Genomic DNA, 26,044 nt, shown 5'->3' with positions numbered 1-26,044 from the left:
TAGCTGCCCCTGGTTAACCCTTTATTCAAGTTCTTTTCTGAATATAGCTGGCATGGTGATTAAGCATATGTCTATATGATCCTAACACAGGCCCATGTATGAAGTCCTTCCCACTTGATAAAACCTACAAGGGCTTGTACTCTGTGGTACTCTGTTGGAAACACAAGGGCACCTCCTAGAAATATTAGAAGACAAAACTAGAAGAGATTTTTTTCAAAAGTGGCCCAATAAATTAGGTTTGTTGCTTTATAATTTTATCTTACATCATCTGAAAACTGTGAACCATGAAGCGGGCTCCTGCCTAATCTGAACATGAGAATTCCGTGCGAAACCATAGAATTATCGGATTGTAGAGATTGCTGTAATTCAAGATGAATACCTGCCCCCACCATGATGATTAATTGAGTTTCAGATTCTTGCTTTTTTTATTTCAAGCCTTCTTGAATTTGATCTGAGAATGAATTATAACCTAAGCTTGGGAAAAGTTGTGGGTTTTTTTTAAGAAAGAATCTTGAAGAACTTAATTTATGTGCATATGTGTATGTGATACCTTCAGCAAAACCCAGACACCAAGGAAAAACCATATTGTGGCAGGATTTATGTGACACACAAATTCCTCTCTTCTTTATCCCTTTTTTTCCTGAGCTTCCCAGTCTTAGGTGTGTTACTTAATGTTCAAATTGCTAAGGGGAAAGGAGTTAAGACAGGAGGAGAGAACAAGACAGCAAGTTAATTAGTACCAGAAAAGGAAAAGGAAAATAGTAGCAAGGGCTAATTATATAAATAGAAGAGGCTCTTTTTTCAACTTCATGGCAAAGAAAAAAGAATAACAGTAACAGCTATAGAAAAATGACAGATCCCAAATTGTTTCACTAACAAAGGGGTAGCTAAGATTAAATTGATTGCCAAAGAAACAACAAAGATTCCTACTATAGAATCTGGAACTAAAAGAAACCATAGAGGTGATCTACAAAGTTCTCATTCTACATATAACCTGAATCCCAAGCTATGGGATTCTCTCCTCATTGGCAGAGATCAATGACCTATGCCTATTTGATAGGCAGGGTAGAATTGGAGAGAAGAGACAGGCTCAGTCCCTTGACTTTCATCCAGTTCTTGAGTTTCTTCAAGTTCTTGGGTGCTTCTGGTGTCCATCTTAAGGAGAGATGATGGACAATACCACCTGACCTCTTACTAGAAAATTATTATTTCCCTGCAGGAAATAAAATCTCCCTTGGAAAAGGTGGGGGAAAGGCTAGAGATGTCTATTCTGCCTCCTTTCAAGCCTCATGTGACCCTCCCATGCTATATGTGAGGGAGTCACTACATATAGATAAATAAGAGAAAATTAGATTGTAAACTCTTTAAAGGCAAGGACTATCTTTCACCTCTTTTCATAATCCCCAGCACTTAGCAGAGCACCTGGTACATAGTAGTCACTTAATAAATGTTTACTGAATTGAATCAAATTGAAATGAAATCCAGAGGAGTAAAATGGCTTGTGCACACAGGTCACAAGGCACAGAGGGAATAACAGAGCCAGACTTCCAACTAAGGACCTCTGACTCCAATGCTTTTTTTCCCCTGCATTGCCAAGCACAACACCTAGCACATTTTCCAAATACAATAAGCAGTAAATGTTTTACAATTAATATCACTTTTGTAAATTTTATGATCTTCATCAATTATGTTTCATGACTTGTAGTGTAGGGACTTTTAAAATAATTGATTTTAGATTGGTAAAGAGTAAATAGGCTAAGAACCAAACTATGATGGTAATCCAGACTTTGTATTTTGCTAAATAGTGGGTTCCTATCAAAGATATTTAAATAGGAACATAATGAAGTAAAAGTATGGTTTTAAAAAGATTAATCTGGCTTAGGTTACAGGTTGAATTGGAGAAGGGACAAACTAAAGACAAGGAAAAAAATTTAAGAGACTACTCCAATAGTTCATACTTCATATGCTAAAAGCCTAAATTAGGATAATGAGAATAGGAAAGAATATAGATTAACGTGAGCAACATTTTAAAGTAAGAATCAATAGGGCTTGGTGAATCACATTAGTAGGAGACTAGAGAATTTCAGGGCTGAAAGGGACTTTTCTCTTTTGGGTCACATTCTTTTACCCCCAGTCTTGAGAGATGGGACAGCATTATCCCCTATTTCTTTAGACCCTTCTTTTTTGTTTTTGCTTTGAGGTACTTTTTATATTCTTTTCAAGTGTCATCCTGCTACACACTCTAACCTTGCTTTGGAATCACAAAGATGGAAACACTTTACCAATGTTCCACCAGCTACTGAGGTCATGGAGGTAGGGGTCCTTGGCATTCCTCACAAAGAATTTGGGGAAGAAGAAAAGGGGAAAGGAAGCCCGGTGAAGAAATGGAAAGTTTGGGTCACCCTCCATCTTGACAGCATGCTGACTTTGCTGAGCTACATTTGTCCTCTTTTCTCCCCTTCAAAGATTCTTTTTTTTTGGGGGGGGGGGTGAGGCAATTGGGGTTAAGTGACTTGCCCAGGGTCACACATCTAGTAAGTGTTAAGTGTCTGAGGCCAGTTTTGAACTCAGGTCCTCCTGAATCCAGGGCCAGTGCTCTATCCTCTGTGCCACCTAGCTGCCCCCCCCCTCAAAGATTCTTAAAGTTGCTGTTCTACGCCAATGATGCTGTAGAAGTGAGAGAAGTCCATACCGTACTGAGTGCCCACTGCAGAATAACCAGTGACATGGTCTGTTGAACATCGTTCTTCCCTCGTTGACTCAGAATTGGGAAAGATGCTATCCCCTTTATTTTTGTCCTCCTACTCCCTCCACCTGTGTTCTCTACTATCCTCTATGTAAAAAAAATGCGTAGTCACTAAAGGGTCTCTCATATTTGATGTCAACTGTGGAATGAGTGGTTGGAAAACTGAGCAGTTCTAAACAAAAATGGAAAACCTATCTAGCACCTAATTTGAGGTTCATGGTGCAGAAGCTGCAGAGTAATGATTAGCTTACCCTTGGAGTAATAAATGTGGGCATGCTAGTCGGCTATAATTTTCCTTAACTAGTTTAGGGTGATAATCAGGAAAATTCATGAACAGCAAGAGATAAGGAACTCAACAACAATCAAAGAAATTTACCTTAGACTAGCAGCCAAAGCATTTTGCAAGATAAAGGTATAATCCTGTGTTTCCTCTCTCAAAGGCTATAAATTGGGTCTCTTGATTCACAACCTAATGTTGCTTGACAGAGTTAGATATAGGAATTATCATCAGAAAGGGATGTTTTAAATAAGGAATAAATAGGAAGAAAAAAATGTTGAAGCCCATCCATGTAGATTGAAGGAGGTGGGGATCCAGCAAAAGCTGTAGAGAATGAAATATCAGAGATGGAGAACTAAGATAGTAAAATATGGGAAAGCAAAAGTCCCCCAACTCTTTTCTTCCTTGAGAGCTACTCTTCCTTTCCCTAACATTTTAAGACACAACAAAGGGGCAGCTAGGTGGAGCAGTGGATAGAGCACCGGCCCTGGAGTCAGGAATAGCTGAGTTCAAATCCAGCCTCAGACACGTAACACTTACTAGCTGTGTGACCCTGGGCAAGTCACTTAACCCCAATTGCCTCACTAAAAAAAAAAAAAAAAGACACAACAAAGAAGTACTTAAGTCCTTTAAGTAAAGTCACTGAAGAGAACACGCAAAAGGTGACTGACTGTCAAATATTCCTTTTAAAAAGGAATCCCAACAAACCAGAGTCACAAAGAAGCAGTGGTCCATGGAGATAGATATGAAAAGGCTTCAAAATGCAATAGATTTTCAGGTAAGTCCCAGTCTGTTGCTTAAGGATCTTTATTATAATTAGTGTCACAGAGAGACCAAGAGAGGAGAGAGTTGGGGAAGGGAAGTGTGGTATTAATGCCAATGACCCCCCAAAAGACCAAGGAGATTAAGAACTGAGGAAAGAATGCTAAATGTTTATATTTAATGATCAAGAGAACAAAAACATTTCAGTAGAGGGGTAAAGAAAAAAATTACAAAGGCTTAAGGAGTAGATAGTAAATTTATGGAAGTATCGGGTACGACTCAAGAAATTCAACAGTGGATATAGGAGAGAAAAGAAATTATGACTTGTGAAGGCATCAGTCAAGCAAAGGTTTGGTTCATCTTTACATTTAAAAATAGCAAAGATTTTATGTATGTTAGAAGGCAGAGGGAAAGAATACAGTGAAGAGTGAGAGATAGTAGAGAACAGAAATAATTGAAGTAGTGGAATCTCTGAAGCAAAAGGAATAGGAGAATAGAAGGAATGTCCATTAACTAACTCAATCTCTAATATCAGTGTGACTAGTTTTCAAATAAGCCAATGCAGGATGCAAAAAGTATAAAACTATTGTTTTCTGGAAGCTACGATGACAATGGAGGGAAAATACAGTATGAAGAGACAACAATGGGGCAGCTAGGTGGCGTAGTGGATAGAGCACTGGCCCTGGAGTCAGGAGTACCTGAGTTCAAATCCAGCCTCAGACACTTGACACTTACTAGCTGTGTGACCCTGGGCAAGTCACTTAACCCCAATTGCCTCACTAATAAAAATTTTTTTAAAAAAAGAGAGACAACAGTACATAGGATTTAATGGTGAAATAGGATATTTTAACCTGGCAAGAGTTGGCAAAATATGGGCCTTCAGGCCAAATCTGGCCTCTGCCTGCTTTTGTGCTGACCCGTGAGCCACAAATAGTTTTGACATTTTTTAAAAATATTTTTAATCTAAAAATTATTCATATCTCAAAGTCAGGCCAAGGGCTAGATTTGACCCTCACACCAAATGATAAAGAATGTTGACTGTGGGGGGGCAGCTAGGTGGCACAGTGGATAAAGCACCAGCCCTGGATTCAGGAGGACCTGAGTTCAAATCCGGCCTCAGACACTGACAGTGAGGAGAGAAAAACAGAGATCAACAGTAACTTGGTGCCCATCTCAGAGGAGCTGGATAAGTCCACAGGACTTTGGAAGCTCTGGCTGAAACATAATTTGTCAGCACAAAGAAGCAGACCAGACTCTATAGAAAAATTGGATGACACCAGCAGATAACAAGTTTTGAAGATGTGGGGAATGAAGATGAAAATGCTTTTTGCCTGTCATAAGAGAACAGAGAAATTTTAACCAAGCTATTTGACAATTTTGTTGCTTTAAGTGAAAGTTGATTTTTAATTGATAAATTTTGTTTCCACAAATCACATACAAACACCTAGCACATTCCCAATTAAATCCTCCACAATGTACAATCCCAGAAAACAGTTAAGTTGAACATAAAGGAATGGTTTCAATATCCTACCTTATATTTTCGTTGCTTTCCAGTCCTTCAAAGAAAGGATGGGAAACTTATAATGATTAATTATTTGTACAATGTTTTTCGACCTATGTTTTGTTGCTGTTTAAAATCCCACCTTCCTTCCTAGTAGAATGTAGCTTTTTGAGGACTGGAACTGATGTCATTTTTAAGCTTTGTATCCCCAATGCCTGCTTAGACTGAAGCATCCTATTTTCCCCCTTTCTTTTCTTCTTTCTTTCTTTTTCATTTCTTTTTTTTGTTTGTTTGAGTATTTTTGCACAAAATGACTAATATAGAAATGTTTTATATGATCACGTATGTATAACCTATATCAGATTACTTATCATCTTAGATGGGGTGGAGAGAAAGGGGAGGAGAGAGAAGAAAGGATAGAATCTGGAACTCAAAACAAAAAATGAATGTTAAAAATTTGTTTTTACATGTAATTTGGGGGGAAATAAAATATTATTAAAAAATGAATACCTTCTGAGTTGAATTGAATCTGCATGTCTAGGTATGGAGGGAAGAACTCTAATTAGGGACCTGATTAATTCTAGCTATGCTACTTACTACCTGTGCAAACACAAGTCACTTAATCTCTCTAGACCTCAGCTTGCTCATGAGTAAAATAAAAAGGTTGGACTTAGATGACCAATATACATGTAGGCACCTTATCTCAAAAAAATGAGTCCATGAATGTATAATTTGAAAATGAACAAAGAAAAAATGTAAGTGATATGGAAAAAAGGGAAATCAAAAATATCAGAGATTTGTAAATAGTGATAGAACTCTCTGGAGAGTTAAAAGGGTTAGGTAATATCCATGGTCAGAAACCCAGTTCAACAGAAAGAGAGTTAGATAGTAAAAGCAAAAAAAGAGGAACATTTATATCTAAAAGTATCAATTATCTGAAGGAGATGGTTGACAATGATTGCTACAGAAAGCATTTTAAGAGGATAGCCCTATTTATTTTCTGTTTTATTATTAGTTGTAGTTTGAAACACAACCGGAATGATCTAGATGCAATGAATGTATATTTAGTTACTATGCTGTCAGGACCTATTAAGCCTTTTACTTTAAAGGTTTCTCCCTACAACTAAGTGAAAGTTCCATGACAAAACCCCTAAGAGCAGACCCGTTTTATAATAATAGCCTAGGTCAGATGAAACTTGGATTTTCTTCCAAATGTAAACTTGACCTGGGTGGGTAAGGAACTTTACTGATAATCATGAGCTTAATTAATCCAAGTAGAATTTCAAGTACATACTGCCTCTCACTCTTTTTACACCAACATTTGAACTCCTGCATTGCTGTAACTTTGTTTTCATCTGGGGCATTGAGATCAAATTGAATTCATGGCCCATGGATCCACATAGCTAAAGCAGAAAAAACAACTTACACATCAGGCATTTAAATGTTTTTCAGAGGTAGACCACCTTTTCGGGGCCATGTGTGGCATCAAGGTGACTGTTAGTGACCTCTATGAATCCTTACTACTTGTCTCTGTCTTCATTTTTTGTCTTCTTTTGTTGTTTCTCTTCTGCTTTTTTCATCCCCTCTTCCCTAACCCCTTTTTCCTCTACTCTTCTTCCCTCCTTCTCTCCCTGGTCAGCTCTCAGGCACTACTTTGAATTCATCTAGTGATGAGAGGACTAAGGGGGTGGTTGGCTCCTGTGCTAAATGCTACCAAAACTGTCAAGAGAAGTAATTCTCCAAATACGGTCCTCAGACTTAACTGGTGGTTGTATGTCACCACCACTGAGTTAGCAAAGAATTGGAGTGAAGGCAGTGTTGGAAAGGAAGGAAGAGAGAGAGAGAAAGAGAGAGAAAATCTAAATCCATGACAATTGTCCAACAAAAAAGGAGGACACTGATATCTGGAACCAGAAAATAGAATAAATAATTCTACCCAAGTTCCTGCTCGATAGCACAGAGATAAGGATTGAACATATGATTTGTTATAGGGAACTCTAAGTTAAAGAAATGCCTTCTACCAATGCAAGTCAGCACCTTCTCTGTCTTAGAGAATTACGTCTAGCCCTGAGAGGTTAAGTGTTTATAAAGCTAGTATGTAATACAAGTAAGACTTGAACCCAGGTCTTCCTGACTTAGATACCAGTCCTCTCTCTATGACTCCATGCTGTCTCCTATTTCCAGCTCCACTGTATCTACACATGGATGCTCATCTTTGACAGCTGCTGAGACAAGAACTCTCTCAATTTTAAAGTGTTGTTATTGCCTGGGGCTGCATAGACTCACAGAGCTAGACCTGATCCAAGAAATCTGGGTCTCTAGACTCCTAGTTCACAGTTCTTTCTCCCACATGATATGGATCAGTAATTAAGTGAATAATTTACATTCCCACCGCTGGACATGTAGAGAAAAGGAAGACCGAAGGTGACAAGAGTGAGGAGACAAGAACTATTCAATTGGTCCCCATTAAAATGAGAATAATCTTCATACGCTCTCTAATGTAAAAATGAAAGAAATATAATCACAAGTTTTCATCACTATGGTTTTAATCATTTTCCAACAGATTCTTTTCTTACACTTCATTTCACAGAATCTAACTCCAAAGGACTAGGGCTGATGTCGCCCAAAGGCAAATACACAAATGTGAGTTTGGGGGAAAAAAGCATCTTCTTACAGGAAAAAAATCTCTTTAATTTAAAGGAAAAAAAATAGTATTAAATGGAGAGCATGAGTGTGTTATGCCATTTTCATGCAAGATATCTGAGACTTTTGGGGGCAGCTAGGTGACACAGTGGATAAAGCACTGGCCCTGGATTCAGGAGGACCTGAGTTCAAGTCCGGTTGCAGACACTTGACATTTACTAGCTGTGTGACCCCAGGCAAGTCACCTAACCCTCATTGCCCCACCAAAAATCAAAACAAAATAAAACAAAACAAAACAAAACAAAACAAAAGATATCTGAGACTCAAATATATTCACTATCAAAGGCAGAGATGTTAGTTTAAATTTAGAAACCAATCAGAACCATTCCCTACCTCCATCTCTCCCTAATATTAGCTGACAAAAAGTCCTTAAGACTATACCTTTAAAGGGCCACTAGGTGTCACTAAGGTTAGAGACCTCTCCCACTCCTACCTTTCACCCGCTGCTCCTGCTTCTGCCCTTTAAGACCAAGAAAACATCTAATTCCTCTTCCATGTCATTGTCCCTCAAATACTTGGAGACAACTATCACTGTTCCCCATAAGTCTTCTCCAAAATAAACATTCCCAATTCCTCCTTTTATTTTGCAAAAATTATCTAACATAGCAAAAAAAAAAAAGGGGGGGGGAGGAGACTTTCCTTGGTATATGGCAATTAACAAAAAACAATCTGCAGAAAATAAATGCTTTAAGTACTTTATCGTATTCACTGCATGCAAATAGGACTGCTAATTAGAAAGTAATATCTGTTCAATAAAAGAGGCCTGGAAGAACACCTAATAGAAAATAATTTATTGGGTTTTAGTTTTACTATATGTTTTTAACAATTATAATTTATATCTTTGTTCAGATCCTCCCCTTTCCAACTGGTGAGGTTTTAGCATACATGCTTTGACCACCCCCCTAATCCACCTTAATGTACATGATGAAAAGATTTCTTTTACCGGAACTGGGGGTCCTTTGGCACTGCATAACTGGTGTTCTTGCATCTAGAGCCAGCATTACAAAGGAGGCTTTGGACAAAGGGATAAACTCCTTGGCTTGGCAAGTTCCGGGGCTGCAAATAACCTATGTACAAATACAAGAAAGAAAAAAGCAATGAAACCATAGCAGAGACAACATGGAACAAAAACAGCTATTTAAAGTGTTTTTAGACAGATTTCCCATAAAGTACTGGGGTATAGCGGAGATACCCCTGAATTATTTATTGATGGTGAGACAAAAGTTCTGTATCTAACTCTATCCATTAGCTAGTTGGGCAGACTTTGAAAAGCAAATACAATTACCATGTATGCTAAGCACTTAGGGACAAGGGATATAAAGAGAAAAAGAAAAATATCCCCTGCCATCAAGGAACTTAGAATCTATTGTCAAATCCCTTTGCCCTCTCTATGACTTAGTTTTATCACCTGTAGAATGACTGGAACACAAGAAATCCCCATATCTGGAAGGTACCAAAAATTCTACACTCTCCAGAATATAAACATTGTCAGAGCTAAAACGTCCTCATAAGGAATTACCCATGATTCTTGCAAATAACCCTTATATTACAGGTGATGGGAGATGGGTGAAGGATCCTGTTTTTGTAGCTCTCCAAGAAATTTCCTACCTAATAATTTCTTCTCTTGCAAAATCAGAACCCTTTATTCCCAATTCCCAAATTACCACCAGTAGCAATTCACTACTATTCAACAAGCATTTACGTCCAAAAAGACCAAAAACCCATGAAACACTATATGTCAGTTATTTACCCCCTTTTTGTTCAGCATATACAAAACATGGGAGAAGTGATGTGGTATAGTGGAAAGATAGCTCTCCTTGGAGTTAAAAGGACATTAAGTTCAAATTCTGGCTCACACTGGCTGTGTGATCCTCAGCAAGTCACCCAACTACTCAGTGAAATTCTTTCTAAGACTTTTTTTTGGGGTTTTGTTTTTCAGGGCAATGAGGGTTAAGTGACCTGGCCAGGGTCACACAGCTAGTAAGTGTCAGGTGTCTGAGGCTCAATTTGAACACAGGTCCTCCTGAATCCAGGGACAGTACTTTATTCATTGCACCACCTAGCTGCCCTGTGTTTTGTGGTTTTTAAAATGCCACTACCCATTTTACAACTGAGCTAACAAAACACAAATAAGAGAAACAATTTGCTTATAGTCACAAATCCTATAAGTGTCAGGGATAGGATTTGAACCCAGATCTTTCCTGACTCAAAATCAATTATTCTTTTCACAATACTACCCTATCTCTGTGTTGTATTTCATCTTCCCCTAATCCCTTTCTCCACCTCCCAATCCTTCCCCTCTACCAGTAAAGAAAATATTTTTTGTGCATTAGATGTCATAATAGTGAATTCCTCAAATATCTTGTTTCACTGTGTAAATTACCTTAGGCCATGAAAGTCTATAATAGTTGGAGGACAAGCTTAGTAAGTGTAGAAAGAGGGAATGTACTCTACCAAGTTGGAAGGGTATGAAGCATGGGGCACTAGGATATATCTGCCACCTGGAGTTCTGCCTGACTGTATTCAAACATGTTTTTCTCCAGTTATTTTTGTTTAGTTCTTTTAGTCATGTCCAGTTCTTTATGACCCCATTTGGGGTTTTCTTGACATGGATACTGTATTGGTTTGCTATTTCCTTCTCCAGCTCATTTTACAGATGAGGAACTGAGGCAAACATTGTTAGTGACTTGCCATTCTAAAAGACCACCCACTAAATTCTAGAAGTGCTATCTGTATCAGTGAAAGAAGTGCCTCCCCAATGAGAGTGCAACTCTTTAAAATATTGAAATAAGTATGTTATTATTATACATTAATTTTTTTCTATTAAAATACATCCAAATCTAGTAAGTCATATGCAAGGAGGGATTTTGATACAGATAGAAGTCGCTTCATTGTTCTAAAATAGTTTGGATTTTCAAAATGGCCTCATGTTCCCCAGCATCAAAACATAGAAAATGTATAGCTTTTATCAAAATGCTTGCTTTTTCAATGATGGGAGGGAAGAGGGAAGAGAATTTGGGACTCAAAATCATAAAACAAAAGAAAACAAAACACCAAAGGTTAAAAATTGTTTCTATATGTACTTGGGAAAAAACAAAATATTAAAAATTTTTAAATGGGCGGTATGGAAGAGAAAACTATATTAAAAACAAAAACAAAAAACCCCCCCCAAAAAAATACATCCAAATCCCTGAACTGCTGGGTATCAAAAAAATTTTAAGGATTTTAAAACAGGGGTATAAATACCACCCAAACTATCCTTGAGTTTCAGAGGACCCCTTTCTTCTGGAAACTGAATTTACATAATAGTTAAGAAGGAAAAAGAGAATTACTATAAAATGAAGTAATCAGAACCAGGAAAACAATGTATATGATCACAACTATACTCAAGAAATAAAAACAACAACAAAACAAATGAAAATGAATGCTACAAAATTATAATGACCAAGCGGTGCCCTAAAGAAAAGATATGAGAAGGTACCTTCTCCCTAACCCACTCCTTCTTTGAAGAGGGGAGGAATATAGGAGTACAACAATGCATATAACTTCAGACTTTTTGATATATTTGTTAGGTTAGCTGAACTTTTTCACCTCTTTTTTTGTTATTGTTGTGGGGTGGCTCTAAGATTAGAGAAGAACGTAATAGAAATTTTTTCTGATATGAAAACAAATATCATTAAGGTTTTTGGGGGGAGGGGTTTTTAAAGAAACATAAAGAGCACCTATATAGCATTGGAGATTGGGGAGAAATATTTGCATTTGTTCCACTGTTGAAGGATAAATCTAGACTTTTATCTCTCATAATATGAATGATAGAAATTAATCTATGATGCATAGAGAATGTCATTTTACTGGGAAGCTTTTTTTATGTGGACTAAACACCTTTAATTCCTTCAACAGGTCTTTTATGGTATGGTTTCTAATTTGCTCATCTGGACATGATAGAACTGGATATAATGTTCTAGGACTGACCAGAGCAGAGGACAGTGGGAAATAGGGATATTTAGAATTAAAAATAGACTTGGGGAAACAAGACAGATCTTCAAGTATCTGAAGGACTGTCATATGAAAGAGTAATAATGCTAGTTTTACTTGGACTTGCCTCTCCCCATCCAATCCATCACACACTGATGTTCCTAAAACACAGGTCTGACCATGTCATTCCTCCACTTATGAAGTTTCAGTGCCTCTAAGATAAAATACAGGCTACTCTAGCATTAACAACCTGGTACCAACCATTCTTTCTAGACGACTTTTATATTTTTGTTGAATGACTGGTTGCCTACACAGTCTATTTCAGTTTATTGGGAAGAAATTTTGGCTACAGCAATGCCTTCTCGATGCTTCAGTCTAAATTAACTCTACATTTGGCATATGTAGACTGATTCCAGTTTGTGTGTGGGTTTCCCCAAACTACTTTCTTTTCTAATGAATGAAATTAAACATATCAAAGGATTGGATTTTTATTATTCTCATTTATATTTTTACTTTTCATACTTTTTCCAAAACTTTAATCCATCAAGAATAAGTGATTTAATCAGTGTTGATGGTCCCCCTACCAAAGCAGACCACAAACCCTCTAGCAATTTAGTAGACAGCCTTTAAGAGTTTCAGCAACTAAAAAATTGATTACAGGGCAGCTAGGTGGCGCAGTGGATAGAGCACCAGCCCTGGAGTCAGGAGTACCTGAGTTCAAATCCGGCCTCAGACACTTAACACTTATTTGCTGTGTTACCCGGGGCAAGTCACTTCACCCCAATTGCCTCACTAAAAAAAAAAATTTTTTTTTTTAAATTGATTACCCTGTGGTCAACCTGGTAAAAAGACCCTCCAAACTCAGCTACCTTGACAGTGGATAATAGGTATAGAGTTCACTACCAGGCCTTTCCACTCCAAATCTTTCCAGTTTACTAAGACTTACTAGAACTGGTATGGCACTGTCCTTAAAAATCCAGCCTTATCCAAATGTTCCAGTGAGAAATCACATGAGGTTTGGTTTGATTTTGCTTTTTAATAAAAGGAAAGTAAATATTATACTTACAGTTATCTCTGTGTCTTGGAGGTTCCTGGAAGCGGATCACAGTCAGAATTAGAAATAATGTGCATGGCCAGAGAAATTCAGAGAGGGATAGGACCTGGAAAAGGGATGCAAGTAACAATGTTAGAAGCTTGTGGAGATAATGCTACTCACAAAGGTGAACTGATATGGTTACCAGTCATATTATAACAACAACAACAACTAGCATTTACACAGTGTTTAACCCTCACAACAACCCTGCAAAGTAAGTGCCATCCTTGTCCTAATTTTAGATATAAGGAAACTGAGGTAGATAGAAGTTAAGTGACTTGCCCAGGATCACATAGCTATTAAGTTGCTAAGACTGGATTTGAACTCATGTCTTCCTGACTCCAGATCCAACACAAGATCCATTAGTAGAGACCAACAATTCAAGGGGTAAAAGGCAAATGGTATGAACTAGTATCAGCCAATGTGTCCTTTGCAGAATCCTAAGGTTCCATGAATTAAGGGATTCCAAGAAAGGGGGGGGAAAGTTGTGATCCAACAAAAACAGATGATTCTTCTACTTCATCGTCTGGGTTGTCATGCACAGTGTATATCCTCATCTGATATAAAGAAGCATTAGAACTTAAGAATAATCATGTAACCTGAAAGTTGGCATCTAGAATTTAATCACTGAATGCCTGATTACCTGAAGCAAACAGGGTTAAGTGACTTGCCCAGGATCACATAGCTAGCAAGTGTCTGAGGACAGATTTGAAATCAGGAAGATGAGCCTTCATGACTTCTGGCCTGACACTCTATCCCCTATCTAACTTATAGTCTTAGGGAGTTGTTTAGATAACTCCTTAGGGGTGAAAGACTTTCCTATGATCACCCATGTGTTAGACTAGGACCCAAGTCTTCCTGAAATTTTGAACAGCACTCTGTCTACTACCCAATGCTACTTATGTGTTTGTTATAAGAAACATTTTTTACAGTCCTTATGATACTATAAAGATATTTACAAACAAAATCCATGGAATCTAAAGACAAATTTCTCATACTATTTAAGCCAATGTATGATTAACTAAAACCATTTCCCCCCCAAAAAAATAGCTTTTTTACATAAATAATTTAGTATACATGAGTATAATATAAATAAACATACATAAGTAGAATATAAGCTCCTTGAGGACAAGAACAGCTCTGTTCTTGTCTTTGTGTCCCTAGTACTTAACACAACTCCTTGCATGTATCAAGTGTTTTAAAGGGGTTCATCGAACTGAATCTGTTTTTGAATTGAACTCTCGAAGGAGGGAAGACCATGTGTAGATATTACTAAGTTGCCTAAAATATTATTAAATTTCTTTCTATGTAAGATACTGAATAGTGAGCAAGTGTTCCTTCCTAAGAACTTACCATCTCTCATACCAACTCATGCTAGACTACCATTATAATATAGCTGACTAGGATGTAGAATTGCATACATCAAGGCCTAAAGTACTCTTCCAGAAACATAAAAGCTACATATAATAAAATTGTGATATTATAGAGTGTTTTAGACAGGTATTAATCCACTAAAATGGAGAGCAATCACTCTACCTCAAGTAAAAGACAAAACCTGAGCCCCGGCTTTGCTATTTATTTGCACATAACTCATTTTACCCCCCTCCTTGAGTCACAGTTTCTTTATCTCTAAAGCTGGGGGTACTAAGAGCTATGAAGTCCTTTGAAAACTATAAAGCACTATACAAATTTAAAGTACTCTTGTAATTCCAACATTATCACCTGGAAGAAATTAAGGACTTTTTTTTTGGATGACCATAAAGTGTTCATATCAAAGGCCTTGGGCGTAACCATGAGTCTGTCATGCAAGGAAGATGAGTACCAGAAAAGTGTGTCAAATAAGTCATTCCTGAAATCCTGCCCCTGCCCCTATCTAAAAAGCTTTGAAACAGTAATAAAATGGTTTGCCCCATAAAAGTGAGAGAGTGTTGTATAGTGAAGAGAAATCTGACCTTGGGGCTAGAAAGAACCAGGTTCAAGTCCTAACTCTGAGATACATACTGGCAGTGTGAACCTGGGCAAATCATTTACCTTCTGAGGAATTTAGGCATATCTGTAAGACTATAAATTGTAGAGGATGGATAGGGGGGATTTCCTATTTTGGGAATTCCCTTTGTCATTGGAAGCACAAATCCAGCCCTATCCCTATGTAATAAATATTCTGATAAAACATTAAATACACTCCTACATTTCTATAGTACTTTAATACTGACAAAATATAAACATTTTCTCATCAGATCCTGCTAACAACCCTGTGAAGAAAGTAAAGTATTATTATCTCCATTTTACTGATGAAGACCATAAGTCTCAGTGCAGTGTCCAACTGTTAAGTAGGGCTGCTGACACTAGTCCATTGCCACCAGTGGAATGCTCTCTACTACCAATTGATCAATCAATCAACATTTATTAGGTACTTACTATGTACCTAACACTGTGCTGAGTATGAGAATACAAAAAGAGGCAAAAGATGGTTCCTAATCTCAAGGAGGTTGTGACCTAATGGATTATAATACAAAATGAGTTTTATAGACCCAAAGTGTGAGATGAGAAACAAAATACAACCCCTAAACTCTTTTCATATCTTTCCTTGTATCCTTCTTGCTTAGCAGTGTGCCCAGCACATATTAGGTACTTAGCAAATGCTTGTTGACTGACTAACCTTTTCAGAGAAAGTAAGGACAACCTTTAATAGGGCCTGAAGTTCACTGATGAAATACAACAAAATGAAATGAAAGAAGCATATTCACTTACACTCAGACTTCACACAGCACTTCTTATCATTTATCATTTTATTTCATAGTTAAATGTGTATGTGATGTAGAGAGGAACCTAGCTGAAAGTAGAAATCATGTTTTCTTAAATCTTATTTCATCCCTCCCACATTTCTCATTGCCTAGTTCAATGCTTCTATACCAAGCAGGCACTTAATAGATGGCTAGTATAGACAAAGTTAACAAAACACCATTCTTATATATGTAGCACAATACCATGAGACTATTTTCATACTTCCATGATTCCAGAGCATGTTTCATGTTTATTTTCATCTTTTCTAGAAAGAATGTTAATTAGTATGTGAAAAAAACAGCAAACAAGAACCCAAGAATCCGGGCATATGCAAGTTTCGCTAGCAGATTTAAGTGAGAACATGATTATTTCAGAATCTGATGTTTTGAACCTAAGCAGATGTCCTGATGTTTTTAGCTTCTTTAACTCTTGGAAGAACATTGGCCGTTTTTCACCTCTTTCAATTCTTTCTCATGTCTCTTTTGAACAGAAACACTTCTGTAGTCAACCAATCAGTTCTACACCTCATCGTCTGCCTTTATGTGACCTGAAATCAGAAAGATAAAGCAGCTGGGAAAAAAAGGTTCAATCTCTACAATAATTAGAGGAGAAAGGAAATTGCTCCTTTGAAGTCACTCATAAGGAAGTATATCCTGTGCCAGAAAATCCAACAATATAAAAATTTCCCTGACAATGTGCTGAAACTCAATATCACACTCTTTGATAGCTCAGAAAATTCCGTGGAGGATTACTCTAAGTCCAAGAGATCAAAAAAGAACAAAAAAAGGTCATAGAATTTGGAGAAAAGAAATGCATTTTGTAAGTTTTTTTGTTCATTCCTTGTACATAATTCACTATTGTGGGCAAAAAGATTTGGGGTTGTACATAGGATTAAAGGAAAACATAGGAATATGAAATAAGATATGAACCTTTTATTAAGATAGTTTGCTATTGGTAGAAGGAGAGACTGATCTTTTTGCAAGCATTCTGTCAGGAACAAAGCTAAAATTTATAAATAATTATACTGAAATTAAATACATTAATGTCCCTTGGCTTAGTAAATTGATGGCAAAACTCTATTCCAAATGGAATTTGTTATTTTTTTAATAAAATACATACATCTTTTTTTAATAAATGTTACTTTTGGGATTCTCCAAATGGAGAGAACTCCAGTGATGTCTGAAGGCCCATTCAAAGTTAAAGGCATCTACGAGCCAATTGCTACACTTTCTGGAAAGGGCAGTGAGTACAGAATATTTCTGGTGGTTTTAAATTTGAGATGGCTTCATATTTTAGAGCTACATCCAGAACTCACTGTACCTCTGTATCATTGTCTAGTACATGTGCAAGAACTGATTTCTTTTGTCAAAATATTTCTCTGCAGAGACATATCAGGGCCATTCCCCTTCTCATCTGATTTTTAAATAGAGTTTTTTTCTTGTTCTCCACCATACTCATGTCTCATCTCTTCTTCTTTTTTTTTTTTTTTTTTTTGCAGAGCAACGAAGGTCAAGTGACTTGCCCAGGGTCACATAGCTAATAAGTGTCAAGTGTCTGAGGTCAGATTTGAACTCAGGTCCTCCTGAATCCAGGGCCAGTGCTTTATCCACTGCACCACCTAGCTGCCCCGTGTCATCTCTTCTTTATCCTTGAATCTTATACCAGACTTCCACTTCCTATCCAGATTAACCAATTTAGTTGTTTTTCCTCCAATTACTTTTGGTATCCAACATAATTTTTTTTCTCCCCCTTGGCTACTTTACTCTCATCCAGAGCCAGGCCCAGCAAAACTGTGAAAAGGCAAACTTTGGGTTTGGTAACTCTCCTACCTCTTATCTTTTCTCCCTCCTGTCCATGATCCCAAAATGCCCAGTGCTCTCATACCTTAATAGCTCTTGCTGTTCATCAAAGAATTCATACAGGAAAGAAGCCCTATAAATATAATGAATATGGGAAGGCCTTCAGTAACAGCTCCAAACTTACCATATATTAGTGAAGTGATATTGGAGCAAAACCTTATGAATCTAATTAATATAGAAATGCCTTTAGCTGGAGCATAAACCTTATTAGATATCAGAAAATGTATCCTGTAAATGTAGTCATGCAAATGTAATATTTTTTTCTCTCAATCTATTTCTTCCTTTCTTGTAACAAAGAAACCTAAAAAGCCCACTTATCCTAAGGTATTATTCATATATTAGAAACAGACATGAATTTGAAATCAGACTCTGACATAGGTCTAAATCCTGGCCCTGTCAATTACCAGCTGTATGACTGTGGATAAGTCACAAACTCTTAAAGTCTAATTTCTCCATTTGTGAACTGGAAATAGTAATATGTGTAGTGCCTAGCCCTGTTATGGGAGAAACTAGTTCTGGATATCCCTCTATTAAAGAATTAACTCTCACACATGTTCTGATCAGAGAGAATAGTAAAAATGTGTATTTGGCATGAGGGGACACAGCCAGAAAGAGAAGTTTTTAAGATAACTTCCTCTCTGAATCATACATAGAGAAGACAATGCTTTTATAGGGGGATAGATTGGGGGGGGGGGATCGGTACAGCTGTTGGGGAGTGGGGAGGCTTACCTAATTAGGGATTATTGTCACCTCCTGGTCCTATTCAGGTAGTAAACAGATAAGTAAGAAAGTAAGGTTCCAATTAGGCCCCTGCTATAAATTTCAAGGTACCTAATTTTCTGAGTACCCTTGACATGCTGGTTTGTTATCTGGTTGATTAACCACTTTGCTTTCCCTAACTGACCGAAGCAAATTGAGCCTCCAACTAGGCCAAGGCCTATCACTACACACCCATAAGGGTTACTTCAGGGCTCAAATGAATGACTAGAAAGGGTGGGTCAACTCCAAAGAAAAGAATCTCAGTGTGATCTTAAGAATCCTGGGGTAGTATTCTCAATACCTCCCTAAGTCATATTTTGTTGGAGTCATAAAGAATGGAAAAGAACTGAGCTTTGTGTAGTCATGAATGACTTTGAAATTTCTAAAAGAATGTTCCACTTCATTAGTAATTTTTTTAAAAAATGTAGAGTCCAAGTTCAAATAGAAGCATGTGAATACTGGTGGTTTCTTCAGCTACAGGTGGTTTTTATTTCAACTAAAAACCACAAAGTATAAAGTGCTTTGGTGCCAAATAAATGAGTGAATTGAGGATAACAAGGGACTTTTCCAAGGGAGGAGTCTGTCACAAGATCTCCTTGGTGAAGAGAAGGAGAAAACATTGGAATAGGTGTAGCATATCATAGAAGTTAAAGCGAAACGTATAATTAGTCTGTTACCTTTGTCCTTTGATACATACACTTTTGCAGAAACTGAAATTCAATTGTGTTTCCTTGGGACAACAAGAGACCACAAGGAAGAAAGATATCAGAAAGGAGGACTTTCCCAGAGGTATTAAGAGGCCTTTGTTGTTCAATACTATATCCATGGAGAATGGAATTGCTTGTACAAAGGACCCAAACAAAGAATCAATGAAAAATCAAGCTGAAGTGAGTTGAAGATCACAATTACAGTGGGCATTGAACTGCCTTTCTAAATGAATTGCTGGCCGTTCTCTTGAGAGTTCAAGATTCTGGTCCTGATGTTGGATCTTGCAAGACAGCCTACTAGTTGCCATCATTGTCTAGTTATTTCCAAGGACAAGACATAGTCTTTTATTCTCTTTCCCCTTCTGTATGTTCGTGTGTGTGGGGGGGGGGGGTGTAGGGCAGGGAATATGGTTGTACCTGTGGCTGTATTTCTCTTCTGAGGATAGTATAGGCCCATTATTTTTCTTTCTACCTGAGTGGATGTACATAATCAGTATATTCTCCATAAGAATACAGAATTGAGGGGCAGCTAGGTGGCGCAGTAGATAAAGCACTGGCCCTGAATTCAGGAGGATCTGAGTTCAAATTCAGCCTCTGACACTTGAAACTTACTAGCTGTGTGACCCTGGGGAAGTCGCTTAACCCTCATTGCCCTGCCAAAAAAAAAAAAAAATACAGAATTGATGGTTACTTTGCTAGAGAGTGTTCTGTGCCATGAGGTATTATATAAATCTCTTTCTGTGCAAATTAGAAATGTGGGATTCTGGGGCAGCTAGGTGGCAAAGTAGATAGAGCACTGGCTCTGGAGTCAGGAGTACCTGAGTTCAAATCCGGCCTCAGACACATAACACTTACTAGCCGTGTGACCCTGGGCAAGTCACTTAACCCCAATTGCCTCACTTAAAAAAAAAAAAGAAGTGTGGAATTCTTCTATTTCTTTCCATTTATCTTTGTTGGCTTTTTTTACATATTACCCAGATTCTAATATTAAACAATAGTTTAAAAAGCTAAACACTACATTCATTCTGGAGAATAGACACAAAATCTCACAGCAGATTCCATTCAATAATGTTCCTTTTCAATACTGTTCAGTTGTCATGTAGATTGTGCCAGATTGGGGTGTCAGTTCTTTAAAGGAAGAAGGAAAATCTAATTCATTTTACTTAGTGCATTAAAGTTTCTGAGACAGTTCCCCGCCACAACCCTGTGAGGTAAGTGGTGTTATTCTATTTTACAGATGAAAAAACTAAGACTCAGAAGTTATGTGCCATGTTTAAAAAAAAAAAAAAAACTTCAAAAATCAATCAGGGGCAGCTAGGTGGTGTAGTGGATAGAGCACCGGCCCTGGATTCAGGAGGACCTGAATTCAAATCCGGCCTCAGACATTTAACACTTAACTAGCTGTGTGACCCTGGGCTAGTCACTTAACCCCAATTGCCTCAAAAATAAAATAAAATGAAAAAACATTAAAAAAAAAAACAACCAAACAAAAAAAAAATCAATCAAAGAAGATTAAGGTTACCATCACCCATATGACATGATGGAACATGGCTGATATCTATGAATCTAGAGGAGATACTCACATGTCAGGTAGAAACAAAATGGCTGAATTCGATTCTTCAGAGCAACCATGCATATAGCTACAATATAATACAATTTTATATAATAATAATATCAAACCTTTATATAGCACTTTAAGGTTTGCAAACTACTTTATAAATATTATTTCATTTGATCCTCGCAACAGCCCTTGGAGATAGCTTCTATTATTTATCCCCATTTCTACAGCTCAGGAAACTAAGGCAAATCAACATCAAGTGACTTGCCCAGGGTCATAGAATTAATAAGTACCCGAGGCCAAGGAGTAGATGTAAGACATCTTTGTCCTGGAGTCAGGAGCTGAAGTCCTAGACTTTTCCTCTTAGCCACATTTTCTTGTGCCAAATAAAAATTTTACTATCTCTGATCAGAATGTATGTAAGAGATAATTCTTGAATGGAGGGACATCCAGAACCAGTGTTTCCCCCATGGCAGTAGTAGTGTAATTCAGACCATTTTGTAGTCATCAATTCCAATAAAATGCCTTTAAAAATTCAGGATCTAGGGGCAGCTAGGTGGCACAGTGGATAGAGCACCGGCCCTGGATTCAGGAGTACCTGAGTTCAAATCCGGCCTGAGACACTTGACACTTACTAGCTGTGTGACCCTGGGCAAGTCACTTAGCCCCAAATGCCTCACTAAAAACAAACAAAACAAAAACAACAAAAAATTCAGGATCTAGTTAAACCAAGACGAGTATCTTAATTGCAGATATGCCACAGGAAGGGATGCATTCATATCAGGTCATTGCTAGAGATACTACATAAATAAAAATTCACAAGTCTGATGTTTGTCTTTTTCTGGGGAGGAATATTTTGGAGAAAGATGGATTTAGATCACAATCCTATAAGACAGGGACAAAGTGTTTCTCTCACTGTTGAACAATGCATCATACTATATATAGCAAGGGGTTCCCTAACAAAACAGTCACTTTTAAAGATGTTAACAGGAATAGGCTGATGACAAGAAATCTCACAAATATAAGAAATTCAAGGTCTTAGAAAAGCCATAAAATACACAGTTAAATTATACACAGCCATAAATCTCCTGTGATGTCCTATGTTCATTGACTAACTCACAAAAGCAGTTTGACTCATTGATCTCGACATTGAAGTTAAGCCAAGAGTTTTTTAAGTTGGTCAGTACTGTTAAACACCAAGCATTTCTACCCTCCTGGTCTTTTTGTCTTTACTGAAACGGAATTTTGTGTTAAAGAGAAGACGTAGAAAACCATTCTGTGAATATGACTTCCTGACAGTGTTCCAATTGTCAGTTGCCACCCACATTGGCATGATCAAGAAAAAGAATGTGTTAAGGCCAAAAAAAAAAAAATCCTCTGAGGTCAAACAGGAAAATGGTCTCTAATTTTCTGGTGGAGCAAGTATCCTGCCCCTATTGCAATACCTGCTCACAATCAGAACTCCATTTCTTCAGCCATGGGGCAACTTAATTGGGTAATTGGGGGTGGAGTGGCTTGAGAAGAGGAAGAAGAGACAGTCCAAGATGAGAGAACCTGGAAATAAGAGTTTAACAAATGACAAGTGGAGCATCTAATGGCTTTTGAAATGTATACCTGTGGGGCAGCTAGGTGGCGCTGTGGATAAAGCACTGGCCCTGGATTCAGAAGGACCTGAGTTCAAATGTGGCCACAGACACTTGACACTTACTAGCTGTGTGACCCTGGGCAAATCACCTAACCCTCATTGCCCCACCCAAAACAAATGTATACCTGTAAAATATAAAATCTATCCCATATTGTAGCTGAGGGCAGAAATAGAAAATTAAGTTGTACCCATCATTAATACTGCCCCCAGACACTTCCCCTACTCAAACTGCCTAGTCCACCTGATAGCTGGGGACAGCTTCTTTAATATAAGATCCTGAGGGCAAGAACTCTCATTTTTGTATTTATATCCAGACTGCCCAGCACAATTCCTGGCACACAACAGGTGCAGAAAAATGTTTATTGATTGAATTTCTCTTTTAGCCCCTAATGGACAATAGAGCTGGAAAAACCAGGTTTAGAAAAACCTATTAAGGCCTGTTTGGGTGGAGTTCACCTTCAGTGGGACTCTAAACCAACCTAAAAGTGTAATAAGACTCAAGCATTTAAAAGGCAACATGATATACTAGCTGGAGTACTAAACTTGGAACCAGGAAGACTTGGGTACAAATCCTACCTCAGCCATTTAATGTACATTTATCTCCTCTGTATTCACATGGCCGCCATCTTAAATCAGGCCCTCCTCACCACTCACCTTGAATAATCCTCCACTATTCAAACCTTCCTCCACACAGCTAGCAAAATGATATTCCTAAAGCACGATTTTAGCTCCTTATTACATACAAACTCTTTTGTTTATCACTTAAAAGTCTTCACAATCTAACTCCAACTGACTTTTCCAGATTTATTACACACTACTCCCCTTCATGCACTTCTCAGGCCAACCAAATTGGCCTTCTTGCTCATTTTCATACATAACATTCTATCTCCTATCTCCATCCTTTGCATAGGTAGCTTCCCATGCCTGAAAAAGTCCTTTGTCACCTTTTCCCCTTAGAATCCCTAGTTTCAGTGGATAAAGCACCGGCTCTGGATTCAGGAGGACCTAAATTCAAATCCAGTCTCAGACACTTGACACTTACTAGCTGTGTGACCCTGGGCAAGTCACTTAAACCTCATTGCCCCACCCCCAAAAAATCCCTAGTTTCCTTCAAATTCAACTCAAACACCACCTCCTAAATGATGCTTTTCCTAATTCCCACCACCACCACCCACAATGCCTAGCACCCCCACTACCAGAATTACCATGCATTTATAATATATAATTTACACATGCTTAATTTTTGTTGTTGTTGTTGTTGTCTCCTTCTATAAAATCTTAGCTCCCTAAGGACATGTATTCTTTCATTTATACTTTGTTTCTCAAATGCTCAGCAGAGTGTCTGGTATATAGTAGGCACCTGATAAATTCTTGTGAACTGATTGATCAGGTACTAGCTGTGTGACTGAATGAGGCTCAGTTTCCTCATCTGCAAAGTGAGGGTAATAATAATAGCCACTACCTCACAGGGTTGTAGAAAGGATGAAAATAAGAAAAGGTGTGCAAAGTGTTACATGAATGTGAGCTATTGTTATCCGCTAACAAAAAGGCCCAGGATGTATCTCTGCATCGAAAAGGGCTATAGACAATGGAAAATCTCGAGCCAGAGTAAGCCAAAAGCATGCTGGAGTTGAGGATTGACAAAATAAATGTGCACACCTGTCTGAGTTGGTTCCCAAATAAACAACTCTCAGCCTCCAATATTCTCATGAAATAATATGGCCAGAGGTCACACTTGCTCCGTGTCTCTGGAGTTACTTCTGCAGCAAGAGCTTTGAAAGTTTTGTGTCATTGAAAAACCTAAACGTTCCTGCACCCAACATGAATAACTATACAATAGTGACCCAAGGGCACCCCTAGGAACAAACCTGTGCTAAAAGTAAGCAATAAAAGCCTCTTGGGAAAAAAAGAGACAATTGTGGACACAGAAAATACACAAAGATTCAACAACGGATGAATTCTTTAGACCCCTGACCTTCTGACAATCTTGAAATACACCCCCAAGCAGCTCTGGAGAAACCAGAACACTATTAAACTATAGATGGAGCTGGAAATTGGTGAAATCTTATGGGAAGCAATATGGCATTCTACAATGAAAGATTATAAAATGGCTCAAATCCTTTGACATAAAAACACCACCATTAGAACTATTATACCTAAGGATGTTATGAAGGGGGGGATAGGGAAACAAACTGTACAAAAAGGTTTATGGCAACATTCCCTGCAAGAGCAGAATACTGGAAACAACCCATACATCCAAGAAATTGTTTCTGAATAAATGTTGGCATTCAATGTGGTATAAAATAGGGCTATGGATGTGACTCGGGAAGACCTAGATTCAAATCAAATCCCTGCTCATCACATCAACAATAACCGCTAGCGTTTATATAGCACTTTAAGGTTCGCAAAGCACTTTAAAATATTATCTCATTTGATCCTCACAACAACCCTATGAGGGAGGTACTATTATTATCTTCATTTTACAGGTGAGGAAACTGAGGCAGGCAGAGGCTTTGTCAGGATCACGCAGCTAGGTGGAGCAGGCGACAGAGCACTAGATCTAGAATAATAAGTAGTAATTACCCACAATAAAACAAATCTGCAAAAAATGGAGGGAAAACAAGGTGAAAGAGATATGGATATGAATATGATAGTATTAATTTTGTCAAACAAAATGCAGATGATTTGGACTTTAGGGTTTTATGCATAATCACTTTTTTATAAGTCCAGACTCATGATTTCATTGGCGTGGGGAACTATCAGAGCTAAATATTCCCTGATGAAGATGAACAACTTTCCTGGACCTGGCAGTCTTAGATACTGGCCTAGAGCACTAAAAGGTTAAGTTAGTGCCCAAGGCCATGTAGCCAATATGCTTCAGAGGAAGAACTTGAACCCAGCTCTTCCTGACTCCAAAATCCTTTCCTGGTTTATTTGAATGTTTATTGGTGGTTACTGAATTTGAAACTTTTTTTTTAAAAGAAATCCTCCATGGTAGCAGTGCTGCCAACAAAAACATAGACGGTGAAGCCAGCTTTCCCTTTTCACCTTTCCTCTACACATTTGTCAGTCTATTTAAAGGAAATTTAGAAGCTTGGTACTTTGTTTTTATATTTTAAGGTATTTTTGGAGGCAACTGGGGTTGTTATTTGTCCAGAGTCAGACAGCTAAATAAGTGTCTGAGGTAGGATTTGAACTCAGGTCTTCCTGACTATAGGGCCAGTGCTGATCCAGTACTTTGTTTTTAAAACTTGCTACTTGTCTCGGAAAAAAAAAACTATATTATTAGTTATTTCTATCATATTCAATCCATTAGAAAAGGAAATGGCAAACCACTCCAGTATCTTTGCCAAGAAAACCCCACAGACAGTATAGTCTCAAGGGGTCACAAAGAGTCAGACATGACTGAATGACTGACGATGTAGACAACAAAGTAATTGTACATTGAAAAATGTATGCTTGCTGGGGGTGGGGGGAGGCATTTGGTGGAGAATATCCAGAAATAATTCCTTTAACTTTGAATCAGTGTTTACAAAACATGAGATACTTGATCAAGAAGCTGGAGAGAAAAGACTCTAAAATAAAATATTTTTAAAAACACATTAGAGGGGGCAGCTAGTTGGTACAGTAAATAAAGTACTGGTCCTGGATTCAGGAAGATCTGAGTTCAAATTC

General features: G+C 37.8%; 1 protein-coding gene across 1 annotated transcript in view; it reads right to left on the bottom strand.

Annotated features, from left to right (window-relative positions):
- The window catches only part of ABCA13 (ATP binding cassette subfamily A member 13), a 506,393-nt gene that overhangs the window by 473,150 nt on the left and 7,199 nt on the right, over nt 1-26,044 (bottom strand). The window contains exons 2-3 of the mRNA XM_044001141.1: nt 13,031-13,124; nt 8,933-9,056 (exon numbers count right to left, since the gene is read on the bottom strand). Of these exons, the coding sequence (XP_043857076.1) occupies nt 8,933-9,056; nt 13,031-13,124 (218 nt within the window). The remainder of the gene's footprint in view (nt 1-8,932; nt 9,057-13,030; nt 13,125-26,044) is intronic.

The sequence above is a fragment of the Dromiciops gliroides genome, chromosome 1, assembly GCF_019393635.1.
Source record: "Dromiciops gliroides isolate mDroGli1 chromosome 1, mDroGli1.pri, whole genome shotgun sequence".
Lineage (NCBI taxonomy): Eukaryota > Metazoa > Chordata > Mammalia > Microbiotheria > Microbiotheriidae > Dromiciops > Dromiciops gliroides.
Note: the sequence above shows the minus strand (reverse complement) of the source record. Positions and strands in the feature narration are given on the sequence as shown.